At 33.4% G+C, this 26,107-nt stretch overlaps 1 protein-coding gene across 1 annotated transcript; it reads left to right on the top strand.

Moving 5' to 3' along the window:
* Positions 1-8,964: 8,964 nt before the first annotated feature.
* On the top strand, positions 8,965-25,630 carry LOC141646268 (ATP-dependent 6-phosphofructokinase 6-like). Its single transcript, XM_074454219.1, has 13 exons — positions 8,965-9,302; positions 14,701-14,747; positions 14,844-14,883; positions 15,332-15,394; positions 15,500-15,637; positions 15,787-15,945; positions 16,045-16,098; positions 16,190-16,258; positions 16,354-16,483; positions 23,933-24,189; positions 24,335-24,380; positions 24,457-24,611; positions 25,237-25,630. Exons 1-13 carry the CDS (start codon positions 9,162-9,164, stop codon positions 25,441-25,443), a joined length of 1,506 nt encoding a protein of 501 aa, XP_074310320.1. The 5' UTR covers positions 8,965-9,161; the 3' UTR covers positions 25,444-25,630.
* The last annotated feature ends 477 nt before the right edge of the window (positions 25,631-26,107 follow it).

Here is a 26,107-nt window from a genome sequence, read left to right as displayed (position 1 = left end):
AGCCGCATCGGCTTGGCCGAATATCACCGGCAGTCTGATTGACCCGAGGGGTACCAGGCCGGCCCCAGAGAAGCTGTACAGCGGGTTAGTGCAGGGGCTCAGGTCTTCAATCTTCAGACCGAGATTGAGAAAGCACTCCCTGAACATGATGTTCGTGTAGGCGCCTGTGTCAATTAGGCACCTCTTGACCAAGTGGTTGGCTATGTCCAGGTGGACTACCGGTAGGGTCATTGTGGGGGCAACGACTCCTTCGTAGTCCTTCTTTCCGATGGTTATATCGGGGACGGTGGAAGCGGGGATCGCTGTGGTGGGCACAAAGTTGATGGCTTGATAAAGCTCATTTAGGTGCCGTTTGTGCCCATTAGCTGACCCACCGTTCTCGTTTCCTCCGATGACAACCTGGATCACTCCCATCCTCTGGAATACTGATTTTCTGTTCACCCCGTCGGAGCTTGTTTCTGGGCCTCCAGCTACATACTTGCTGAGGGCCCCCTTTCGGATCAGCTCCTCGATGGCGTTCCTCAGATGCCGACAGTTGTCGGTCTTATGGCCGGTTTGGCCGTGATAGTCGCAGAACTGGCTAGTGTCACCGTCCCCCCTCGCCTTGGGGGGCCTGGCCCACTTCTGCCCTTCATTCTTGTTTAGGGCAAAGACCTCGGCCGGTGATTTGACCAGGGGGGTGAGACCGCTGTACCGCTTCTGGGTGTATGGTCCCGAACTCCCCCCGGCGCCCGCCGAGTTCTGTTTCCTATTAAATCTCTCAGGCCGTGACCTATTCATGTCACGGCGTCCCTCGTCTACGTTGTCCCGGCGGCTCCTCCTTTCTGGGTGCCCAGCTTCACTGTTGCCTACCCAGGTCTTGTGATAGTCCTCCACCTTTATGGCTCGGTCGACCATCTTTCTGGCGGAGCCTAGGTTGAGGTCTTCGCACTTGATGAGTTCGTTTTTGAACTCGCCTTTAGGGAGGCCCTTCATCAGCGCGAAGGCCGCCAGTTCGGTGTTCAGCTCGCGGATTTGCTGAACCTTAGCGTCGAATCTCTTGACGTAGCTCCGGAGGGACTCGTCCTCCCCCTGTCGGATAGTCAGGAGATCCGATGTCTCCACGGCCCTTCGCTTGTTGCAAGCGTACTGGGCTATGAAATTGTCCCTTAGGTCGGCATAACAGTACACCGAGCCATTAGGTAGCCCCTTGTACCAACTCTGAGACATGCCATGGAGGGTCGTTGGGAAGACTCGGCACCACACCTCATCAGGCTGCTCCCATACCGACATGTATGACTCGAAAGCCTCGGCATGGTCGGTTGGGTCGCTATCCCCTTTGTATGATAGAGGCGGCAGCTTCATTTTGGTCGGCACCGGGACTTCGAGGACATAGGCATTGAGGGGCTGTCTGACCACGTGCCGAATGACACGCGGCGATCGGCTCCTCGCAACCCTAGTCCGGCTTCTCTCCCCGTGGCGGGAAGGGCTTCTTGTTGTCCGACTTTGGAGAGTCGGACTTCTTTCTTCATTTCTTCGGGGGTGGCCTCGTTGTTACCGCGGCGACGCTGTCCTCCCACGAGTGGGGGAAGGACTTTGGTCTGCCACTGGCACCACGGGCTCCGCCGGCGTCCTAGCATACCCAGCTCCTTGTATTACTCCGGTCAAGTTGTTCGGAGTCACTTTATGGGCCCTGGTCGCCTGTGGAGGCGCTGTCGTCACCGTCGTCGTGACAGGGGTGACCGGCGTACCACCCATCAGGTCCAGGAATAGTTTTAGTTTGGCTGCATCGACCACATGTCCCATGACGGTGACTTGGCCGGTAGGCAGCGGTGTTTCTGGCTCTCTTGGCATCCCGTACTTCACCGGCTCAATGACTCGGCCGGTGGGGGACTGCCCGATCTCAGAATTAGGGAACGTCTCATCCTGGTAGAATTCCGTTTCTAAACTCACAAGTTCTGGCTGTTTTGACATCTTCTTAGCTCTTTGAATGGTTTTTTGGTTGTTTTTTTTTGTAAGGGAGGTGACTAGCTTTTAGTATCTTTCCCCACAGACGGCGCCAATTGTTCCGTGTGTAATTTCGGAGCAGGTTTGTGACCACGTAAACTTGTTGCGTGATGTCGTTGCTTGACTCTTCCTTTCACTCTCTCCTGTAAAAGATGAACAAACTGAGGGCTCGGCTTGGTACTGAGCGTATTCACTCCGATGCTCAAGTCAGTAAACTTAAAGGGATAAGTTGTATGTTACTTGGCAAAGTATATTGTAGAGAGAAGGGAGTTTATACCAGATTATTAGTGAGTTTTAGGATAGTTTTCGGATCCTTTTCTCAATGAGAGAAGTGGAGTATTTATAGACTTTCACCTTTTGTCACGTAGTGGCCAAGTGGCCAAGTGGCTAGTAGGTGGAAAGACTGTTCTACCCTCGGCCGGGGGACCCATGGCAGGCCGGCTGGCCTGGTTGACTCCATGCCGAGGGGACTGGATGTGAGTACGCGGATATGCTTCTCGGCCGGCTAGTTCCCGAGACCGAGACCCAGTGACAGTGACAGTCAAGTCGCGCTTAGTTAGGGTCAGTCCAATACGTTGACTTGCTGTCTTTTGGCTTTGACCTTGCTCAATATGTTGACTCGGTCAGCGGGTGCAGAATATGCCCCATCACTTAATTTACCTTTAATTTAAATATCAGTAGTACAAATTTCAGAATGTTAATTGATTTCCCGAGTTAATTGTTTATAGATTGCCTGATTGAATCCTTTTTTATTCTTTATTCTTAATTTTTTATTTTTGAATCAAATAAAAAAAAGATTTTATATAAAACATCAAATATAAATCCTAATTTGAAAAAAAAGGAGAGATTAAAGAGGGGTTAATAGACTAGAAGGAGAGAGAATGAATAAATTGAAGGATAATGGTACCCGATAATCTAGATTTAAAAAGAAAAAAAAAATGAATGAACCGATTCAATTGAAGAAATAAAAAATAGGGAAAAACAAAATAGATGTTGAAGAAAGATTAATTGGGTAGAAGAGTCTAATGTGTAAGGATGAGTGTAATGTTATAAGGAAGGAGGAAAGGGTAAAATACAATTCATGGATTATACAACCAGTTGTACGGTATAAAATTCGAGCTCTGTAATAAAGTATCTGAGCTTTATGTTAAAGAATATGAGCTTTATTAGAAAGTATTTGAACTCATTCATTTACACATTAAAAATATGAACTTTGAATTAGCTCGGATTCTTATACCTTAGTTGTACAATGCTCTATATACAACTGGATGTATAATCTTATTGTGGGTAAAATAGAAATATAAATTATGACTTAATCTAAAGATTTGAAATGAATGGCTGAGATTCATTTAATTGAGTTTTGGCGTTAATTGATACTGATTTTTTTTATCGAATCAAGGATTATAATAGAAGTTTTTAAAATGTTTTTTTTACCTTGCTAGCAGTTCTCAAAAAGTTGATTACATGTAGTAGCATTTATAAAAAACCAGGGAGATTAATACGGAACATTTACATGGTATCCCTGAACATTGTCACTTTTCACATGGTACTCAGTATTTTTAAGTTTGTGTACATTTTACCCTCCACATTTCATTTTCATGCACAATATGCCATTTTCGTCGCTATAGAAAATTTTAATTGATTGAGTGGAACTTCTAAATCGAAATTTGGAATCAACAATTTTTTTTTTATCTTGTCATAATCTACGATTTGAGATAAAAAAAAATGTCGACTGACATTTTCTAGGGTTTTTTTTCGAGAATCTTAAATCGACCATAATTTCGATCTTAAATGTCCGAATGACCGATTTTCGTTTTATAAAATTATAGATCTCGAAAAGATAATCAATTTTGAAAAAAAATTGGTCAATTTCAATTTCTGGTCTACAACTTATGCTCACTTGAAAATTTTGAGAACGATAAAAAATGCAGTTTTTCTTGAAAATCAAAGTTTAAGGATATCATATATACAAATTTAAAAAGTTAAATATTATATGCAAAATGATAAAGTTTAGAGATACATGAATTTTCCGATATTAATATGGTTAGCCGGTAGATCCTTTGAGTAAGAGTAAAGAATCCTCTTTATTAAAAGAACAACCACAGAGCTGATGTGTCAGTCTGTGGTTGAAAGTACAATTAATTATTTTTGTTTAAAAAAAGTACCCCACGTTCACTGCATCCTTTTTATTCAAAGTCCACTCCATCCTTTTTATTCAAACTTCAATGTTGATTATTAACTTCATTAAAATCACTAAATTAATTATCAATAATCTTTATACTAACTTTCTAATGATAAAGAAATTAACAAAATCCGTTTTTAATTTTTTTTATCAAATCCACAAAAGAAAAAAATCAAGTATATATATATGTATCCAAATAAAAAAAGAGGGGCATATTCAAAATAACATATTTAATAATTAGCTTAAGAAAAACAGAAATTACGGTACAAGAGAGTTACAAAAGAGCAAAAATACCAACAAAAAAAGTTAGCAAATTATTTATTTCAAATACAAAATCATCAGAAAAAAGTTATGGAATATTTAAAAATACGATATTTTTTTAACAAAGATTGAAAATATTATTGAAATCCAATTATTTTACTATTGGATAACGATAAAAAGTAATTTTATAAAAAGTGAAAAAAAATGTTTACAAAAGTGAAAAAAATTGCTTAAAAACATAAATTAATATTTGCTTTGAAAAAAAATTAGGGATGACGTAAATACGTAAATAAGCGAAAGCATCAGATCCACAAAATTAAAAGAATATAACAATAAAAATAATCTTAAAAAAAGTGAAAACTTACTTAAAAAGATATAAAAGTGATGATTAAAGAGTGGAAATATGATTAAAAAACGAAAAAATACGACATAAAATAATTGTTTTAATATTACCTTTGAAAAAATTGGGCAGATCTACAATTTTATTGTTAATACGGCGGTAATACATGATTCTATGGACCGATTGCATTAGAGCCAAATTTATGGAGTCAAATGGGAAAATAGGTTAGATTGAGTGGGTGGTTGAAGGAGGAAAAGAGTAACTATGGACTATAGACGCAGATTTGTTGGGGGAGGGAAAATAGGGAGCTTCATCAGTGAAATATTAGGAGGAGGATTAGGGTAAAATCCCAAAAGGGATATGCAAACGCAAAAGCCAACGGGTTTGTATCAATCGGGCTTTTATTTTGGCTTTGTTCTATTGTTTCCCAAATTCTTACTCCGTATTTGTCTGAAGTTCAAGACAAATCAAATACGGATTAGTTAAATAAGACAAAAGTTAAATGAATATGAAAAAATATTATATTGGTCCCATGTACTCAACTGTGATGATATTTGATCCGCTTTAAAGCTAAGACGGATAATTCCGTAATAAGGGAGACTAATTTCTTCCTCTTACTTATTCAGACTGAACTAGCTAAACAAATAAATTTAAGAAGGAAGTGGAGTTTGAATCTCATACCTCTATGGTATCATACTTCATTTAGGAATGACAATGATTCGGATTGGGTCAAGCCTCATTCATAATCCATCGGTCTCTTAAAAATCTCACCCACACATCTATCATCCGTATTAATTTGTCATCTGTCGTCCATCTATCTATAATACTTGGATGAAATGGGTTGATCGGATGATAAACGGGTGATTACAATTATACATTTTTTAAGCTAAAAAAATTGTTCCGGGTGTAATTCCAGAGCAGATATTTGTTACCACTCGTAGCTTGTAGAATGATGTCCTTGCTTGAATCCTCCTCTCGGTTTCCTGAAACGATGAACAAACTGAGGGCTCGGCTTTGGACCGAGCGAACTCACTCCGACGCTCAAGTCAGTAAACTTAAGAGATAAGTTGTTGTTACTTGGCTAAATGTGTATTGTAGAGAGATAAGGAAGATATTACCAGATGAATAGTGATTCTTAGGTTAAATTATGGATCCTTTCCTCAATGATAGTTGAGGAGTATTTATAGACTTTCACCTTTTGTCACGTAGTGGCCAAGTGGCCAAGTGGCTAGCAGGTGGAAAGACTGACCTACCCCTCGGCCGAGGGGCCCATGGCAGGCCGGCGGGCCCTGTTGACTCACCGCCGAAGGGTCTTGGATATGAGTTCGCGGATGTGTGCCCCTACCGGTGGTTGCCCCAGGCCGGACCCATCCGACAGTAAACAGCCTCGTCGATTAGGGCCGTCTAAGCCGTTGACTTGCTGTGGATATCTTTGACCTTGCTCAATATGTTGACTGGTCAGCGGGTGCAGAATATGCCCCATCAAAAATGATCCCTCCGAAAAAGTGATGGTGAAACCCGTTGGATAGATATTTACGAGACCATGTTTATCTATCTAGCCCAAATTGTAATGGGCCCAAGTTATACCTTTTCCGTCTCAATCTTTTTATTTGCCTGTAATTAAAATACTTCTTACAAAGAATAGAAAAAGACAAACAAATAATTAAGACATAGTATAAGTATTTTCTACAATATAAATTATTCATATTTAATTTTGCATAGCTTAACATCAAACAAAAACATACAATATATTATGATTTTATTTCTAAATTGGTTTTTAAATATTTTAAGTATACATTTTTGAGTAATTAATGTGATTTACAGGTTGATCTAAACTCTAACTTAAGTTAGAAGGTGGTTTTAGGTTCGATTAAGCTCGAGCCATGGGTCAAGATTTACGGGTTTATTACCCTTATAAAATGGGAAGGTCCATATTTTTTTGTTTTGTAACAAGCCTAAACACACGTGACGAGTCAAATATGTATACAAACTTTTAGAAAGGGAGTAAAGATACTTATCTGCGACAATGACATGCGAATATGTGGTAAGATTCACGAGTTCATGTGACGGGTCGAATATATAAGCCATATGACAATGATAATATCTTATTGAAGATCGTGCACTTAGAAAGAACTAAACAGAAAAATAGAGTAGGTAACAATATTTAAAAGAGCCTACCCGTGCAATTTACACGGGTTTAAAATTATCTTCTTTATTAAAGCAACAACCACAGAGCTGATGTGTCGCTCTATAGTTGAAAGTGACTTTTCAAAGAGCCCACTTTTTGTGGGGTAGTTCTTTACCCACGTTCTCTCAACATTTTAATTTACGCTTGACATATCAAAATTTACTTGCTTTAATATAAAACGAATTTTCAATTTACATATTTTATATTATTGATTAAATCAGAAAATAATAGAAATGGCTTGATATGAAATGAAATAATTGGAGTATTGCAACCAAAAGTTACTTACATATATGCTTTATAAATTGGATTGACACTTCAAATAACAAATCTGATTCAGGTAATCATTCAAAAATAATAATTTTAATTGAAAATAGAAAATTAAGTTACAAATTGAAAATATCAATCACTTATTTTAAGATGAAATGAGAATTAAAATAGATTTTATTCGGAGTTAAAAAAATTTTGCAACATGAAAATAAAAAATAAAATAAATAAATCATCACTAACATAATTATATGAAAATTTTGTTTAAGTTGTGAAGAAATATGAAACAAATTGGAATTCACAAACTATGAAATGGAATATTCTGTAATTAAATTAGTTGTTAGTTGATATACCTTAAAACATATACCAAAAAACTCTTTGTTAAAAGGCAAAATTGATTTTAACGGAAATAAACGAAGTAACAACTTATAAAAAAAAAATCATTAATGCACAAAATTGTTGTATATCAAATTATTTTGACATGCAAACACGGATCTACCATATTCACTACCCAATATTGATTTCACAAAAATTTAGTCGGAGTTGCGCGATTGACATAAAGGAGAGGACGGTAATTTTGTTTAGGATTTCAATAATGAAGGTGATGCCTTGAGGGATGGATGTGAATAATTAAAACAGAGGATTGGAGAGGTAATTGCTTGCCTAATTGATAATATTCTTTATACACGTGTCATCGGATTAAGAGAGTACCGGACCCTCAACGAACTGGAAAGGAGCTGACTCTCATTCACATAGCCGACATAGGGTTGGATAAGGGAGAGGAATTTTAGTGTAGGTGTATTTATTTATTTAGGTTAAGTTGTTTTAAGGGGAAGGGTTTGATATTGGATTGTTGACTATTTGAATGAATACTTGGGCCTAAATTTTTTTAGCAAGTATTGCCTGAAAAATTTTGAGTTATCATGTTTTTTAACCATAAATTTAGGCTAATTAACATCTTTATATGTATACCAGTACACTTATGGGAAAAGCTATGGTTAAAAGGTTTTGTGACTTTTAAATTATATCACGGGTTTGTATATCAAATTTAGAATTATATTTGTATAATTATATTACGGATTTGTATATTTAACAATTTGACAAAATCGTTCTAAACGTGCACGCGCGCACAATAATATTCTTTTGGTCATATTTTCAATGATTACTACATGATTTGTACTAAATGATAAACGGGCCAAAAATTCTCATTTTAGTGCGCGGTTCTACAAACATGCACGTATTTGATCAATGAAAACGAGTTTAACAATTTGCACGGGTTTCAACTATTGAGACATATGCAATTTGACTAAATGTTATTTTTTTGTCTAAATAATTTTGTTTAATATAGATTATATAATTCAGGTTTTTATGTAGTTGCTCGATTAACAAGACAAATTGTAGAAACTCGAATTTACCTAATAGAAGGACATATCATACTACAACTATTCGACCAAATGACTCAAATATATCATTACGCTAATTGCGAATTAAACTTTAAATCAAGTTTAGAAACTTGAGTATGACTTCATAACTCAAGTACTACCTTTGTAAATTAAATTTGTTTTAACAAAAAGTAGAGAAGTTTTATTACTATTTTCTATACTTTATTTCTAAATGTAATTAACATTAAAGGAGATAATTAATTAATAGAGGAATTTATTTTAAGTATTTATAGTAGTTTTTTATAATAACAATTTTTGAAACGGCATACCCGTGCAATTTGCACGGGTTTAAGACTAGTGTGGTGACAAATGAGAGCTGAAGCGTACTGACTACTGAGTGAGTGTCTTCTCAATCTCCCGCCATCTGTTAAGTTCTCCCTACTCTCTCTCTCTCTCCACCATTTTTAAATGCACACCAATTCTATGGATTCTAATACACCGCCTCAACTTTTCGTCACCAAATTCATTCCGTCCTAAAAAAATAAAAATAATTGTAAAATGGAAAACTCCAATTCCACCGTCCGATCATCCGAGATTAGATCAGACGGCTGTGATACGCCGGCGAAGATAGTCAAAGGAGACTGTGGCTTTGTTCTTGAAGATGTTCCTCACTTTACTGACTATCTCCCCAATCTCCCCGTATGTACTTTTTACTTTCTCCTTTTTATTTCTATTTTTAATTTTTACCTTTTTTTCCACTCATAGATTAGATAATACGGTGTTATGAATTTACTAGTTTAGAACCCGTGCAAAGTTGCACGGGTATGTATAAACCCATTAATTTTTATGGGTAGACATCCCCTACTACTAATCCCCTACTACTAAGAGAATAAAAATTCTCTTAGTTTTCCCGCCTAAAGAAAGTTCTTCTTAATTGGACTTATTTTTCTGGATACTACTAACACAACAAGATTTGATGAATTGTAAATTGTGGACCTTATACGTAACCCACTTTTCTATCTCATCTATCAAAGTAAAAGTTATTAATAGCCCATAATTTTGGACTCTACATGTCATATTATAAGCTAGATGAGTTAACTTGAATTCGTATAAATTTAAATTTATATTATATTTATATCTTACCTCTTTTGTAAGAAATCATCAGTTATTTATTATGTAATTTTTTGTCTTAGTAATACAGACTATTTTTTGAAGGATGTAAAAACACTTATGTATTTTCTATTAGAAATAACAAAAGTGAAAACATTATTTTAATAATTCGTAAATTGTCTTTTTCGACGCGAGGAATAGTTTTTACTGCTTTTCGTTTTAAGGTCAATACGCGTTTTAAAATTATACAACTAACTTAATAATTGTACTATTAATGTCATAAATTAGTTGCATGTAACAGTATAAAATTATTGTGTTATTTTTAATAGTAAAAAAATAACTTAACTTAAAATGTCTTATTATGGTATTAAACTTTTTTTTCAACCTCTTATTAATATTATATTTAGTAGATTATAACATTAAATTAAAAGTATACTTTATTGGGTAATGCTAGATACAACCCACGGGATTGTATTTAAGCATTAAATACCTTCTAATTTGGGTATTAACTTAGAAATTAAGAACTAAATTACACATTAACCAATACATTTAATGCATATATTAAGAATTTATTTCCTCTTTTGGTTTCTTAAATACAACCCAGTGGGTTGTATTTATCATTACCCTGCTTTATTTATGCAAATAATTTAATTAATAATATCTTTTTATAAAATAAATCTAAAAAGTACCGTGCTATAGCACGGGAACTACACTAGTTATTATATAAGTTTATTAAAAAAATTAGCATGGCATATTTTTTTTTGTATGAAGTACGTGATGATTACACCTATCACATATTACAAAATTTTGAGATTGAGATTGTAACGGAATTTCTATGTGTGTTTCTCAATATGTTACTATGTTATAGTATATTTTTTTTTTGAGAGACTGTTAAATACTCTATATTTTAATCAAATGTACGAAATTGACGGGGTAAACATCAATAAAGTAATATTGGAGGTTTACTAAAATTTCTTAATTTGTTTTGTTACCCAACATAAAATACATAGAATTGTAATTCATGTGATTTGTAAAATTGGTGGGTTGTTTGTTTGGCTCAAATCACATGAATTGAAGTTCCATAGGAACTTTAATTCCTCTATAATGGAGGAAGTTTCTAACCTAGGTCCCCTAGGTAACTGGGAATTTCTATGGAATTTATTTCCCACGTTTCAACGAAACACTTTTTTTCCATTTTAGGTGAATTGCAAAATCGTGTGAATTGTTACTTCCTTGGAACTTCGATTCCTCTAGCGAACCAAACGACCCCTAAATGTAAAAATGTATAATTAATTTAGGATACATTAAGAAGTAAAATGGAACAATAAAAGTACATATATTCTTGCTTAAAAAAAATACACAAATTATTATTCAAAACTATCTTAAAGTTATGACGACTTTCACACAACCAATTGAAAGTAAATGTTAAATATGTTAACTTCCTTTTTTTTTTTTTTTGAGGGGGTGGGGAATAGTATATTAAATTAAATTAATACATTAAATTAAATCCAAATCATCCAATGTCGAAATGCTTGGCGAAAAGTCCAAAACACATACAAGTTCTTCCCCGCTAAGCTACATAATCTAGTAGTCAAATGAGCAAAACCGTGTTACCCCCGTTTGACATGAATATGGTGCTAAAGCTTTAACGTCCTTAATAAGCAGCAGACCAAAAGGCCCTTTGTTTGTGCAATTGCCTTGAACCACCCTTACCATCTTCATCATGTCACTCTCTAAAACAACTTCTTGCATCCCTAGTCTTTTAGCAATTTCACCCCCATATATCTCGCTGCCGCACACTCTGCCATGTCAGATGGCCATCCGCTTTCAGCCTGCAACACGTCATAGCTACAATAACACCTCCGTGATCTCTGCCAATTATCCCAAACCTAACTCACTCCTTCAAAAAGAGCTGTGTCAGTATTTATCTTGCATACCCTTCGCTGGAGCAACCCATCGGTTGGGAGATGTGCATACACCACGGATGCTGCCCACACTAGCACAATCATTATAGGAGTGATAGTCGGATACTAACCTTGTAAAACCCAATTGCCACTGGTTGTGTTGAATCCTCAAATTCTCGAATTGTATTTAAATGTTGAACATTAAAACAGTGGTCTGATGATTTCGCAGCTGAATGCGGAGGGTAAGTGTTCTTTCTTGGTTAGAGCATGTCAACTTCCATTTAGAATAGGTAATAACAAAAGGAAAAAGAAATCACATTAATTAAGGACAACATCAGTTATTTCACAGTTAGCCGAATCCCTTAGGTTTAAACCTCCCCTCGCTCCTCCTGAATAGTTTGACTGGTTCTACATCTTTTTGTGGTGCATCACTGAATAATGTTGTAGTTTGAGTAAACCCTTGATGACTTCAGTTGTATTATCTTTCGTCCGGACCTCCTCTATTTTTCAGTACCGTTGTATTATCTTCCTACTGGACCTCCTCTGTTTTTCAGCACCGTTAATCAATAAACCACCTACATTTTAACAATAAATCAAGAAATCAATGACAATTGATCAAACTGAACTCCAAATATTACAAAGTTAGTAGAAAAACAAATAGTGTTATGTATAAAGTGAGCATAATAGATTTAAGATTCTTGCGATATGTCCACATAAACCACTATTAGAAAGAGTCCAATTTCAGATAACATTATAAGAGATTAAAGCCATCTTATACATAAATAGATCATAAGGCACCGGTAAACACTCATAAATATATACTCCTTTTATCTCATTCATTTGTTTACCTTTTTTTTTTTATTGTTTCTGAGAGTTGTTTTATTCAAAGGTAAATAAATGAATGAGATGGAGGAATAATAATTATTCGTAATTTTTGTAGGTTAAATACATTATTTTACCGAGGAACATAAGCTAAATTCAAAGGACAGTCACCACTAAGCACCAAGCACCAGAGATTTTACCATGTTATTCTATAAGCCATGAAGTTGTAATATATTCGTGCTCCCTAGTTCCCTACCGAATATGAGTAAGTTATACAGTATTAGAAACTATAGTTCCAACTGAAACTCAAACCATCTGTGGACGTGAAAAGCATCTCAATAACTCAATTTCTAAGCATATACTCCGTATAAAATATTTATTGCCAAATAGCCACTCTTACATCTCAAAATTCAATACGTAGAATTGTTATATACCCCAAAAATTTAATTTAATAGCCAATATTCAAAATTACAATTATTGACATGTCAAAATAATTATACGGAGATGTCAAAACAATGAGAGGCTCATCCTCAAAAGCTCATTTCTGTCAACCGCTTCCTCTGATGGTCCATTATAGAAAACAACTTCATGACAATAAAACAGTATATGTTTACGGGAGTTCAAAGCTAAAACATTGATTAGGAAAGGTTAAAACAAATAATCAAAGATATTATAGAGTTCACAAATCTTCATTTAAGACGGAAACAATCCAACTTAAGCTTAAAACGAATCAAATATATACCAAATTACATGGCAAGTGACTAAAAAAGCCAAAAGTTTGGTCTTCATTACCAAGATGTGATAGTGCCCGTCATAAGCACGACACTGGAAAGTTACAGTGATTGTGGTATCATATATTTTCAATGTCACTAATCCAGATCAATATAACTAACAAACTACACAACGCCATCGATAAGATCGTCGGGAACAACTAATAACGACAAAATCATGTTACTCCTAATCTTTGAATTCTTTCTTTAGATTAATCAAAATCGAGAATAAATATAAACATACTCCGTATTTATCAACTTTGATGTCAAACAATAATAACCAACCTCATAAAAGAAATTCCATATTTTCTCACAAACATTAGAAAATCAATCAGCAAATCCATAGTTAGATGGTATGAGTGTATGACCTATAAAAGAATTAAATCAGACACCGACATGGAAGATTGAAACGGAAGTAAAATTGAAAATTTAGTCCAACAAATGTGTGATAAAAAATATCAAAATGAAATTCAACCTAAAGCAATTGTTTGAAAGCCAACAACAAATTTTAGAGATCAATTATCAAACAAATTAGATGATGTTAATAAGTGAGTCTTTACCTTGATAATTGATCAAATATTCAGCACGTACTTGTTGAACAAAGCATAAACATCATGAATAATATGATATCAAATGGAAGATATAAATGAATAAATGACGGCAGGGATTCAGTTAAGATTGTGAATTTCATAGTGTATGATACTCCTTAGGGTTTTGCCTTCTTTTTTTTATAATTTTTTTAAGCAGTGCGGTTTAGCTTGTAGTTAGGCGGGAATTTGAAGAGCTAATGGAAAGACACGTGTATAATTATGTGAATGGTGGTTCTTCTATTATACGTTTATATAGATATAGATATAGATGATAATATGATCTTGTTGAAAAAACTTGGGTTGCTTGCGTTCTCGTAATTTGTTTATCTTTGCTTTAATTCCGTTAAGAAAATTTACTCCGTACTAAACAACTCACAACATCCGGTATTAAAGTGCTTTTTTACAAAAGAATTTGTGCTCATTCTTTAGCTTTGCTAATCCAAAATATGAGATTTTAGAAATTGGTGCAAATCCAAAGAATGAGAAGAACGGCCATAAACGGGCCGACTTTTGTTAATTTATTTTCGTAATAGAATATAATCTTGAAATAGAAATATCAAGAGGGTAGAATGTGAGAATTTGATACGGCCTACGATTCTGTAGAATTACTCAATTTACGTAAGCACATATGTTTAGGAATCTTTATATTTTCTTCATTCCAATCAAATCTATATGTGAGTTATATTTTAATTTTATGTATAAAATTGATTGAAATGAAGAGAGTATTTAGGAATGGAAAGAGTGTGACTTGAAAGTGGGTTACAGGTATTTATTTTTAACGCGACAAATTAAAACATGCTCGAAATAGAAATGAAACAATTTCGAGGATTGGCGGAGAGTAGAAATGGCCAAATGGGGCAACTCCTAAGAATACTGACAATTTGAGGATGATTTAATGCAGACATATCCGAATCCGCTACAACACAATCCCGCATACTCTGTAGTCAAGTAAAACTTCTTAATTTCCTACTACATTGTCCTCACATTACATTATTTAGTTGATGCTATTAACTGTTTCTAACTAGCATTTTTGTCTGTTTACAGGCAATACTTTGTCAACGTTGATGACACCGTCGCTCAGACGGTAATGTATCTATTCTTGTTTCCCCACTACACCGACAAAAACCCTTTTAATCTAGTTGAAGTCACTAGCATAATTAAGAACTACTTCTACCCGATTTATATTGCATCTGTATGATTTTGGTGATGGGCATAACTTAATAGCCTTACAGGTAAAGATATAATGTAAATTTGTGATATTTGATTGATGAAACCGATAATTGTCATATCGTCTTAGTAGAAAAGTTACAACTGTTGTAAATTGTGAGAGCATATCGGTCAAAGTTGACTCTGGCTTATGTGAACCGAGGACAATATAAATGGGGAAATATAAACAGCCAAGCATCAGGATGGAGGGTGTTAGTGATTATGTAACGCGGTACTGCTAGGAGTGTAACCAGACCGAATCTGATAGAAAGGATTCAGTTGTAATTTGAGTACTGTATGGTTTAGCATTTTGTACCGTTCTGCAGATTGTTGTTCATAAAGATAGTCCAAGAGGAAGACATTTTAGACGTGCTGGACCTCGACAAAGGGTGACGACAGCTGAACCTTTCTAAATTAGTACTCTTGATTCAATTTTTCTAAAGTTAGGAGTATGTTAAGTGATGTATTTATTTGTATAATTTGTTGTTCCACAGGTGTACTTTGAATCAGATGAAGTCCAAGCTTGTATAGTGACATGTGGTGGACTATGTCCAGGCTTAAACACGGTTATAAGAGAGCTCGTGTGCGGTTTGTATTACATGTATGGCGTCCCTACAGTACTTGGTATCAATGTAAGTTTTATGTTTTTGATGTTTTCAGCTCACATTGGTCTTGTACTGCATGAAGGCTTAAATTATTACTTCTGCATGTATCTTCTTGTATATAAAGACCATTTTTCCTCGTCCAAGTATGATGCGATTAAGATCTTTTACGCATTTAGGGAGGATATAGAGGTTTCTATGCTCGGAATACCATATCATTAACTCCTAAATCTGTCGATGACATCCATAAACGTGGCGGCACAATCATTGATACTTCACGAGGAGGGCATGATACCTCAAAGATAGTTGATAGCATACAGGATCGCGGAATAAATCAGGTGGAATTTTAAAAGTTTCAAGTACTCCCAAGACTTGGTTGTGGTATTGTCATTTTGAATTCATGGACGATGTGATAATTAATTGCTTTTGAGTCTTAGGTATATATAATAGGAGGAGATGGTACTCAGAAAGGCGCATCAGTAATTTTTGAGGTATTTATTTTCATATATCAAATTTGTCTCTCGTTCTAAGGTTGGCCTAATTATAGATCTCGAGTTATTCACCTAACACCAAATTTTGCAGGAAACTCGGAGACGAGGTCTAAAAGTCGCAGTTGTTGGGATCCCCAAGACCATTGACAACGATATCCCGGTACTTGTCATGCTTTTGATTTTAAATCACTTTCAGTTGCTATATTTTAAAATAAAATTTCTTAGTGTGCATTTCTTGTTTGTTTGATGTTTCAGGTCATAGATAAATCCTTTGGTTTCGACACAGCAGTGGAGGAGGCACAGAGAGCAATTAACGCGGCCCATGTAGAAGCGGAGAGTGTTGAGAATGGCGTGGGTGTTGTCAAACTAATGGGACGCGACAGTGGTGAGTCTTTCAATACCCTATTTATAGTGAGTAAATACATGCTAAAATAAAACAACCTATTAACCCATATCTTATCTTTTGAATGATATGGCAACAAAAGTGGCATCTACACACCCCGAGTTAAATGTATGAAAGTGGTGAAACCGCTCTTGGTGTTCTTTACTAACTGCAATATTAATGATTGATTGATTTCGGAGATGCCTACCCCCAAAAGTGTGAACGCACTTATAGTAGACCATTCGTGACAAATCAATTACTGATGAACACCTAATGAATCTATATATATCTATATCTATATCTATATATATATAAAAGAGAGTTTTTTCGAGCTGAGAGCGTCCACATCATCAAAAATCAATTTAGGAAAGTATAATTTTTGATGTAAAAAATAAAGTGAAAAATCTTTTAATTATTATAATATGTATATTTCCTAAATTATATTCAAGTGATATTTCCAATTTTTATATCAAACTTTTACATTTCATTTGGCAAAAAAATATCGCTAAAAAAATTATGAAAATAATATAATTAGCTTTGTGGTAAAAAATGCTATTATTAGAGTATAAATTTCATATTATTTGCACATATTAAAGATGGTGTACTTCTTAATATGTAAAATTGTGTAATTTTTATTATGTTTTGTCCCACATTGGAAAATAACGTAGTTGTGATGAATATACTACATATAAATAGTAGAATTGTCCCATATCGAAAGATTAGTATAAGGTGATGTGATCCTATGATTATAAATAGGAGGCATATTTAAAACTTATGTATCCACCCAAAATTTGTTGAGTCTCATAAATATTGTTTTAAAGAGCTCTTAAGATTTTCTATCATTATCTACGATATGATATAAAAAATAAAGTGGAATTCGTTGGGAAATACCCGGGAAAGAGTTAAGAACATGAACATGAAAATCAAAAAATACAAAACTAAAGGTTTTACTAATGGTAGTCTAATAAAGCGTTAATAAGTCGTTATATGTACGATGTAGAGATCCCTATCTAATTAATGATCGAGACTAAGTGGTTTTACCTTTAAAGAAAAATAATATGTATACAGTAGTGGTTTTTGTAAGAAGAGACATGTAATTCTTGGTATGTTATATCTTTCGCATTGAAAAATAATGTAGGCATGATGAACATATTACGTCTAAATAATTAAATTATGTATCTCACATCGAAAGAATAATATACGGTACAGTGATTCTATAAATATAAATATGAGGAATCCTTGAAACTTAGGTATTAACCCAAATTTTTTTGATATAAAAAATATGTACTTTTTAGTATGTTATATGTCCCACATTGAAAAATAATGTAGGTGTGGTGAATATATTATCTATAAATAATAGAACCGTCTCATATATATACATTTTCTATATTATATTAAAGTGATGTTTATAATTTTGATATAAAAACTTTATATTTCATTTGACAAAAAAAGTATCGTATGAAAATTATATAATTAGATTCTGACAAAAAAATGTTATCATTAGATTGTAGATTTTATTGTAATTTCTCATTATTAAATCGGGTTGATGTCAAAGTAGGTGCAAAAAAAAATGGTGTATTTAGTATGTTATTTGTCCTACATTGAAAAGTAATGTAAGTATACATATAAATAGTAGAATTGTCCCATATCGAAAGATTAGTATAAGGTGATGTGATCCTATTATAAATAGGAGGCATATTTAGAACTTATGTATCCACCCAAAATTTGTTGAGTCTCATAAATATTGTTTTAAAGAGCTCTTAAGATTTTCTATCATTATCTACGATATGATATAAAAAATAAAGTGGAATTCGTTGGGAAATACCCGGGAAAGAGTTAAGAACATTAACATGAAAATCAAAAAATACAAAACTACAAGGAAAAAGGTTGTATTACTGTCTCTAGAATAATGATCTCTAACCTAAGTTAATCTTTGGAAAATCTTTTAGTTATTATATATAATATATACTCTGTATTTCTTATTTTATATTCAAGTGGTATTCTGGTAAAGAAAAAGGTAAACACATGGGTACCATTTGTAGAAACTTAAAATTAAGGGTACCATGTGTAATCTATCAAAGTTCAAGGTTACCCTGAGAAATTCCCAATATTATAATGATATAGTTAATTAAATTTTCATTTAAAAGAGAGAGAAATCTGTACCAATAAAACAATAAAAGGAGGTATTATTTTTTAATTTTTATTTTATGGTCACGCCATCAAACTTAACGTCCATTTAACAGCCTTTACATTAGGGGGTACCATGGGCAAAAAAAATGGAACCTCAAGGGTACCATAGGCAGATTCTTAAAAGTAGGGGTAACATGGAAAATCTGACAAAATTAAGGGGTACCACGGGAAATTTCCGTATCTCAATTATGATAAAAAAATTGAAGAAAAACAAAATACAAATATTAATGGAGAGTACTTGATCATTTTATTAAATTTAAATATAAATATTAGATATAATGAGTAGCAATTGTCTGTATTCGGTATTCGGGATCTGTTGGATGTCGAACTAAGTGCCAAAAAAATGGTGTAATTCTGAGTATGATATTTGTCCCATATTGAAAAATAATGCAGGTTTGATGAATATATACTATGTATAAATAGTAGAATTGTCCCACATCAGAAAAATAATCGAAGTTTGGTGAATATATTACTTATAAATAGTAGAATTGTACCACACCAAAAGATTATAAGGTGGAGTGATTATATGATTATAAATAAGTTAACGCACGTATATATTAATCCTTTATTTTTTTTCGAAAGAAATATTTTAATAATATTTAAACAAATCATTAGACATAGTCTCACAGAAAATATAAATATTAAACCCTTATAACGTTTTTTTTTGCATTATAAATAATTTAATTACCCCGTTACAACGCACGGGCATTCAAACTAAGTTAATGTCGAACATTATTAATGAATATAAATATTAAACTCTATTTCGGTTTTTAAAAATCGTTTTAATCTTTTCTCTCGATTTAAATTTTAAGTTTTTATAAAAGAAAGACGGAATTCGATTTTAAAACCCCCTAAGTTTACCTTGACTTTCCATTATATTTTCGTTCTTCCATTTTGTTTTTCATCTTCCCTTTTTTTATTCGCATTTTGAGGCGTGTGTTCACCCATGGACGGTTCGAAAGGATGATTCATGTCAGCCGACCCCAAATCATTTTGGGATCAAGGCTCTGATGTTGTTGTTGTTGTATTATTAATGGAGAGTACTTGATCATATTATTAAATTTAAATATAAATATTAGATATAATGAGTAGCAATTGTATGTATTCGGTATTCGGGATCTGGTTGGATGTCGAACTAAGTGCAAAAAAAAAAATGGTGTAATTCTGAGTATGATATTTGTCCCACTTTGAAAAACAATGCAGGTTTGATGAATATATACTACGTATAAATAGTAAAATTGTCCCACATCAGAAAAATAATCCAAGTTTGGTGAATATATTACTTATAAATAGTAGAATTGTATCACACCAAAAGATTAGTATAAGGCAGAGTGATTATATGATTATAAATAAGTTAACCCACGCATATATTAATCCTTTATTTTTTTTGAAAGAGATATTTTAATAATATGTAAACAAATCATTAGACATAGAATGTAAATATTAAACCCTTATAACGTTTTTTTTGCATTATAAATAAGTTAATTACTCATCTAGTACTCATAGGAGTAACGGCGTTATGAAAAAAGTAAACACAAGGGTATTATATGTACAAACTTAAAATTAGGGGTATTATGTGTAATCTAACAAAATTCGAGGGTAACATGAAAAATTTCCATTATAATGTTTACCATTTTATCGATATTTCTCCCACCTAAAAAAATGTTACTTTAAAAATTTAACATTTAATTCAAGATTATGTTTAAAGTCTCTTATATAATAAGTATACTTTAAGAAATTCAATATATTTGGGGTGATACCTAAGTTCCAAGGATAAATCCTATTTATAATCATGGGATCACTCCACCTTATGATAATTTTATGATGTGGGACAATTCAACTATTTATACGCAGTATATGGGTAATGCTAAATACAACCCAATGGGTTGTATTTAAGCATTAAATACCTTCTAATTTGGGTATTAATTTAGGAATTAAGAACTAAATTACACATTAACCAATACAATTAATGCATATATTAAGAATTTATTTCTTCTTTTGGTTTCTTAAATACAACCCACTGGGTTGTATTTATCATCACCCCAATTTTAATTATATTATTTAAACGTAGTATATTTACCACACCTACATCACAATTCTAATTATATTATTTAAACGCAGTATTATTTAAACGTAGTATATTTACCACACCTACATTATTTTTCAATGTATTTTTCAATGTGGGACATATAAAATCTATAGGTAGAAAATATAATGATATAAACTTTTAAGAACTCTCCAAGACAATACTTAAGAGACTCAAAAGATTTTGGGTTGATGCATAAGTTCCAAGTATGCCTCCTATATTTATAATTATAGAATCACCCACCTTATACTAATCTTTCAATGTGGGATAATAATTCTACTATTTATATGTAGTATGTTCACCACACCTACTTATTTTCCAATGTGGGATAAAACATACTAAAAAGTACACAATTTTACATATTAAAAAGTACACCATCTTTAATATGTGCAAATAATATGAAATTTATACTCTAACGATAGCATTTTTTACTCCTAAATTTATTTTTGATGATGTGGACGCTCTCAGATCGCTCGAAAAAACTCTCTTTTATCTATATATATATAGATAGTACTCCCCCACTCAAGACCAAATACAATACTTTCATTTACACACTTGCCAAGACACAAATTAGTAAATATCTTTAAGTTTAATTATAAAAAATTTAAAAATTTGATATTCTCATTGTACGTTATAAGTGAATCAAATAAGATCCCACATGACCATATTTTGTCTTACATATTGCAAAGAATCGTAAAGATTCTATTCGTTCATGTACAAAAGGAATGTTGTATTTGGTCTTGAATCGAAGGAGTATAATATTTGCTCATTATTATTAACCCGGGTTAGATGTCGAATTATGTGCGAAACAGATGGTGTATTTCTAAGTATGTTATTTGTCCCACATTGAAAAATATGTTTGTGTGGTGAATATATTACGTATAAATAATAGAATTGTCCCACATCGAAAGTTTAGCATAAGGTGGGTGATCATATGATTATAAATCGAAGAAATCCTTAGAACCTAAATACCAACCCAAAACCTTCTGAGTCTCTTAAGCATTGTTTGTTTTATATTATGTCAAAGTGATGTTTATAATTTTTGTATAAAAACTTAGACATCTCATTTAGCAAAAAAGTAACAATTTTTTTTTTAAAAAAAAAATTATATAATTAGATTCGTGGTAAATAAATGATAGCATTAGAATATAGTATCATATTATTTGCACATATTTGTTTGTCCCACATTGAAAAATAAGGTAGATGTGGTAAATATACTACATATAAATAGTTGAATTGTCCCACATTAGAAGATTATCATGAGGTGAGGTATCACATGATTATAAATATTAGTCATATTTGAAACTTAGGGGTATCAACCCAAAATCTTTTGAATCGCTTAAAAATTATCTTAGAGAGTTCTTATAGGAGTTTGTATTAATGACAAACCTTAGTTACAACAATAACATACAAATATTAATCACGTAAATATTTATAAAAGCGATTATATATTACTATATTAGTGATATTATAATGTTTATTTTAAGACAATCGATAGTATAATAATTTTATTTAAGATAAAATCATAATAAAAAAATAAAATGGGTGCTAAATATACATAAATTGGTTATTAATGTGTCATATAATGATAGTCTCTGCACTAAAATAGAAAATCTAAGAATTATAATACAATCAAGTGCTGCATAAAAAGATCTTGAATCCACAAACAAATCAATAATGAGCTTTTTTACTTTGATAAATAGTAGAATTAAATCTTTTAACTTTCAAATATAGGTAATATTATGCCTCCTTACATTTGAGTAACTATAACACATCATAATTTTTAACCATTAATAAAAATCGCACCAGAAAAAGAAAATATTTTGCATTTGTTTATACATTTTATTGCTCCCTCAATTACATCTTAAAAGTCGTGTTAGGAAAAAAATGTAATTTAAATCATATCATTTGTACATATTTTAATTGTGACAAAAAATGGAAAAGAACGTACGAATATAAATAGATAGTATAATATTTTCTCATTATTATTAAATCGGGATGGATATCGAAATGGGTGCAAAAAAGATGGTGTACTTTTTCGTGTGTTATTTGTCCCATATTGAAAAATAATGCAGGTGTGGTAAATATACTACATATAAATATTTGAATTTTCCCACATCAGAAAATTATCATAAGGTGAGGTGATCTTAAAAATTAATTTAGGAAAGTATCATAAATAATATTTTTTGATGTAAAAAATAAAGTAGAGAATCTTTTAATTATTATAATACTCCCTCCATACCCTCCATACCAATCCAAAGGTAACATTGACTTTTTCACACTTGCCGAGACACGTTTTGTAACGTGAATATATTTAGTTACACATTATTAAAAATTATAAAAAATTGATATTCTTATAGCATTCATGACGATAAATCAAACAAGATCTCACATGATTATATTTTGTCTTATAGATTAAGAATAATATCGAAGATTCCCTATGACCATAAATAGTGCCATTTTGGTCAATATTTCCTATATTATATTCAAGTGATGTTTCTAATTTTTATATAAAAAATTTTACATTTCATTTGGCAAAAAATATCATTAAGAAAATTATGAAAATAACATAATTTGATTCGTGGTAAAAATGATATCATTAGCGTATAAATTTCATATAATTTGTATATATATAAAATTGTGTATTTCTTTATCAAAAAATTGTGTATTTGTTAGTATGTTGTATGTCCCACATTGAAAAATAATGTAGGATTATATAAAAATAATATAATTGTCCCACATTGAAAGATTAACATAAGATGTAGTGGTTTTATGATTATAAATATGAGGCATACTTGGAACTTAGTTACCAACCTAACATCTTTTGCGTCTCTTAAATAAGATGTTTTGACTTTTGTTCTATCTAAATAAATGATAAGACATAAGATGTAAATATTAAGACTTTATAACCAATTTTTGTTTACTAAGTTAATTACCCCGTTGCAACGCACGGGCATCCAAACTAGTAATTCAATATACGCGAGTATTTGAGCTGGTGTCGAGTGATGCTGATTCTTGACCTGAAGTTCTCCATTAATCTTGAAGAACCTGAAAGTTGCCCTTTTGAGTATTTCAAGATGGTGTTCTGTTGACTATTGTTTGTATTTGGGTTAATCACCCCCATCAGGCGTCAGCTACTCTTTTGAGTTATAATTTGGTTTTACCAATCCATGCAGGTTTTATAGCTTTGTATGCAACTCTTGCCAGTCGGGATGTCGACTGTTGCTTGATCCCAGAATCTCATTTCTATCTTGAAGGACCTGGTGGGCTCTATAAATACATGGAGAAGAGGCTTAAAGAGAATGGGCATATGGTCATTGTAGTAGCTGAGGGTGCTGGACAAGATCTTCTTTCGGAAAGCATGCGTGAGAAAGATGCCTCCGGGAACAAGCTGCTTCAAGATATTGGCCATTGGATATCACATAAAATTAAGGTGTGCATTTATTCGTCATTTGGTCATATGAAGCTCCGTGAACTCATGACTAATGTGAAAATTTCTTCGAGCACGAGACATATACTTCGTAATTACTAAGAGGCTTGTTATAAGGTATGAGTATGACATACATGCTGTTTGACAGGACTATTTCAACCGGAAAATGTGGACGATAACTCTCAAGTACATTGGTCAGTCCTCAAAACATTCTCTCTGAAAATTGGTAGGGTATCCAGTTTGACTAATGGTCATTTTTCGTTTCGACAGATCCAACATACATGATTCGTGCTATTCCCGCGAATGCATCAGATAATGTCTACTGTACCCTGCTTGCACATAGTGCAATTCATGGTGCAATGGCAGGATATACAGGATTCACTGTGGGGCCAGTTAATGGTAGACATGCTTACATTCCGTTTCAGGTATCCTATCTTTTTCCCTTAATTCTACTTTCTGAAGTGTCATGCATTTGATACATACTATAGTCTGAATGTGACTAGTAGGTAGTGCTCCTTGCAGATGTCTAGAATTTGAAATATGCAACAACCGGTAGATTTAGCGTATCCTAAATGTTGGATGTCTAGATTCAGTTTGCAACATGAGACCCAGGTGTTTTACCTGAGCAATGTGAGCATTGTTTCGAACATGTTCTGTCACAAAGTGGAAATCGTTGTTGCTCACATATAAGCTGATATTGCTAAGCCGTGCTAGCAAGATGTACACCTGGTAAACGTTACACCTTGTAAACGGTCATGTGCAGTGAACTGCTATCGAGTCATCTAGCGTACCCTTCAGTTTCATTTTGGGTCTCATATCGGTGGTTACTGGTCAGGTAAACGTGTCATTTTTGGGTTGGGCCTTTGTTTCAATTTGGTAAAATTAGGATAAGCATCATTTCCCGATTGAGCCATTCTGATCTACCTTCTGTTATTCTTTTCGGGTTCTGGATCACGTCATTAGCTAGGGACCGTAAGTTTCACCCGGTCTACCAAGAGGGAAGTAGTGTTATTACCTAGGTACTGATATATGTTTTTACATTCTGGGCAGCGAATTAATGAGAGGCAGAATAAGGTTGTGATAACCGACAGGATGTGGGCAAGGCTGCTGTCGTCAACCAACCAGCCAAGTTTCTTGGACGCTAAGACGATTGAAGGGCTGAAGAAATTGGAAGAGACAGGGCAGTCACAGTTGTTAGAGGGTGAGAACCATGCGGAGACGAAAGACAAAGCCCCATCAGAAGCCTACAGAGCTTGAAATGGAGGTTTCTTTCCGTGAGAAATGTATAGTTATAGCTTCTATGTTTTCAGGATTTTCATTTCTTACTTTATACGTTTTCAACTCTTTTTGTTTTGTTATCTCTTAGTCTAATACTCTAATGATAGTATATTTTACATTTTTCCTTGCTAAATTTAGAAAGGTGGGCTACGATTTTTGAGATAAATTTTGGAGGGTTAAGTCCCAACTTTTTGTTTTCTCAACTTTTTGATAAACAGATGAGTTTAAAGAAAGATACTCTTATAAGCTTAAGATCGAGTTGAGGACGGTCTTAATTAAGCCTGAGTCGCTAAATCTCGTTAAAAGCGAGAATGATGGTTTCGTTGCTCAACATTTGGTAGTGACAGAATTTTGTGGACGATTGATCACTTATTATGATTTTGAAAGGCAACTGCCTACAATTTGTGTTGGTACCTGATCCCATCTTGGGTCCTGCCTTGAATCTTGATCACGTAACAATTAGGTGGCACGCACGTCAGCACTCAGCACTCAGCACTCAGCACGTGGGAAGTATTCATTTGCACGTGTAAACTCAAACATTAGATCTATGTTTTCTAATCTAAAATCAGTATTCAATCTTGATCACTTCATTAATTGACATTGTTAGGATGACTCAATCCTTTTGTTAATCTCATTGACATGA

This window comes from Silene latifolia, chromosome 3 (genome assembly GCF_048544455.1).
Source record: "Silene latifolia isolate original U9 population chromosome 3, ASM4854445v1, whole genome shotgun sequence".
NCBI lineage: Eukaryota > Viridiplantae > Streptophyta > Magnoliopsida > Caryophyllales > Caryophyllaceae > Silene > Silene latifolia.
This window is presented reverse-complemented; position numbering and strand designations above follow the sequence as displayed.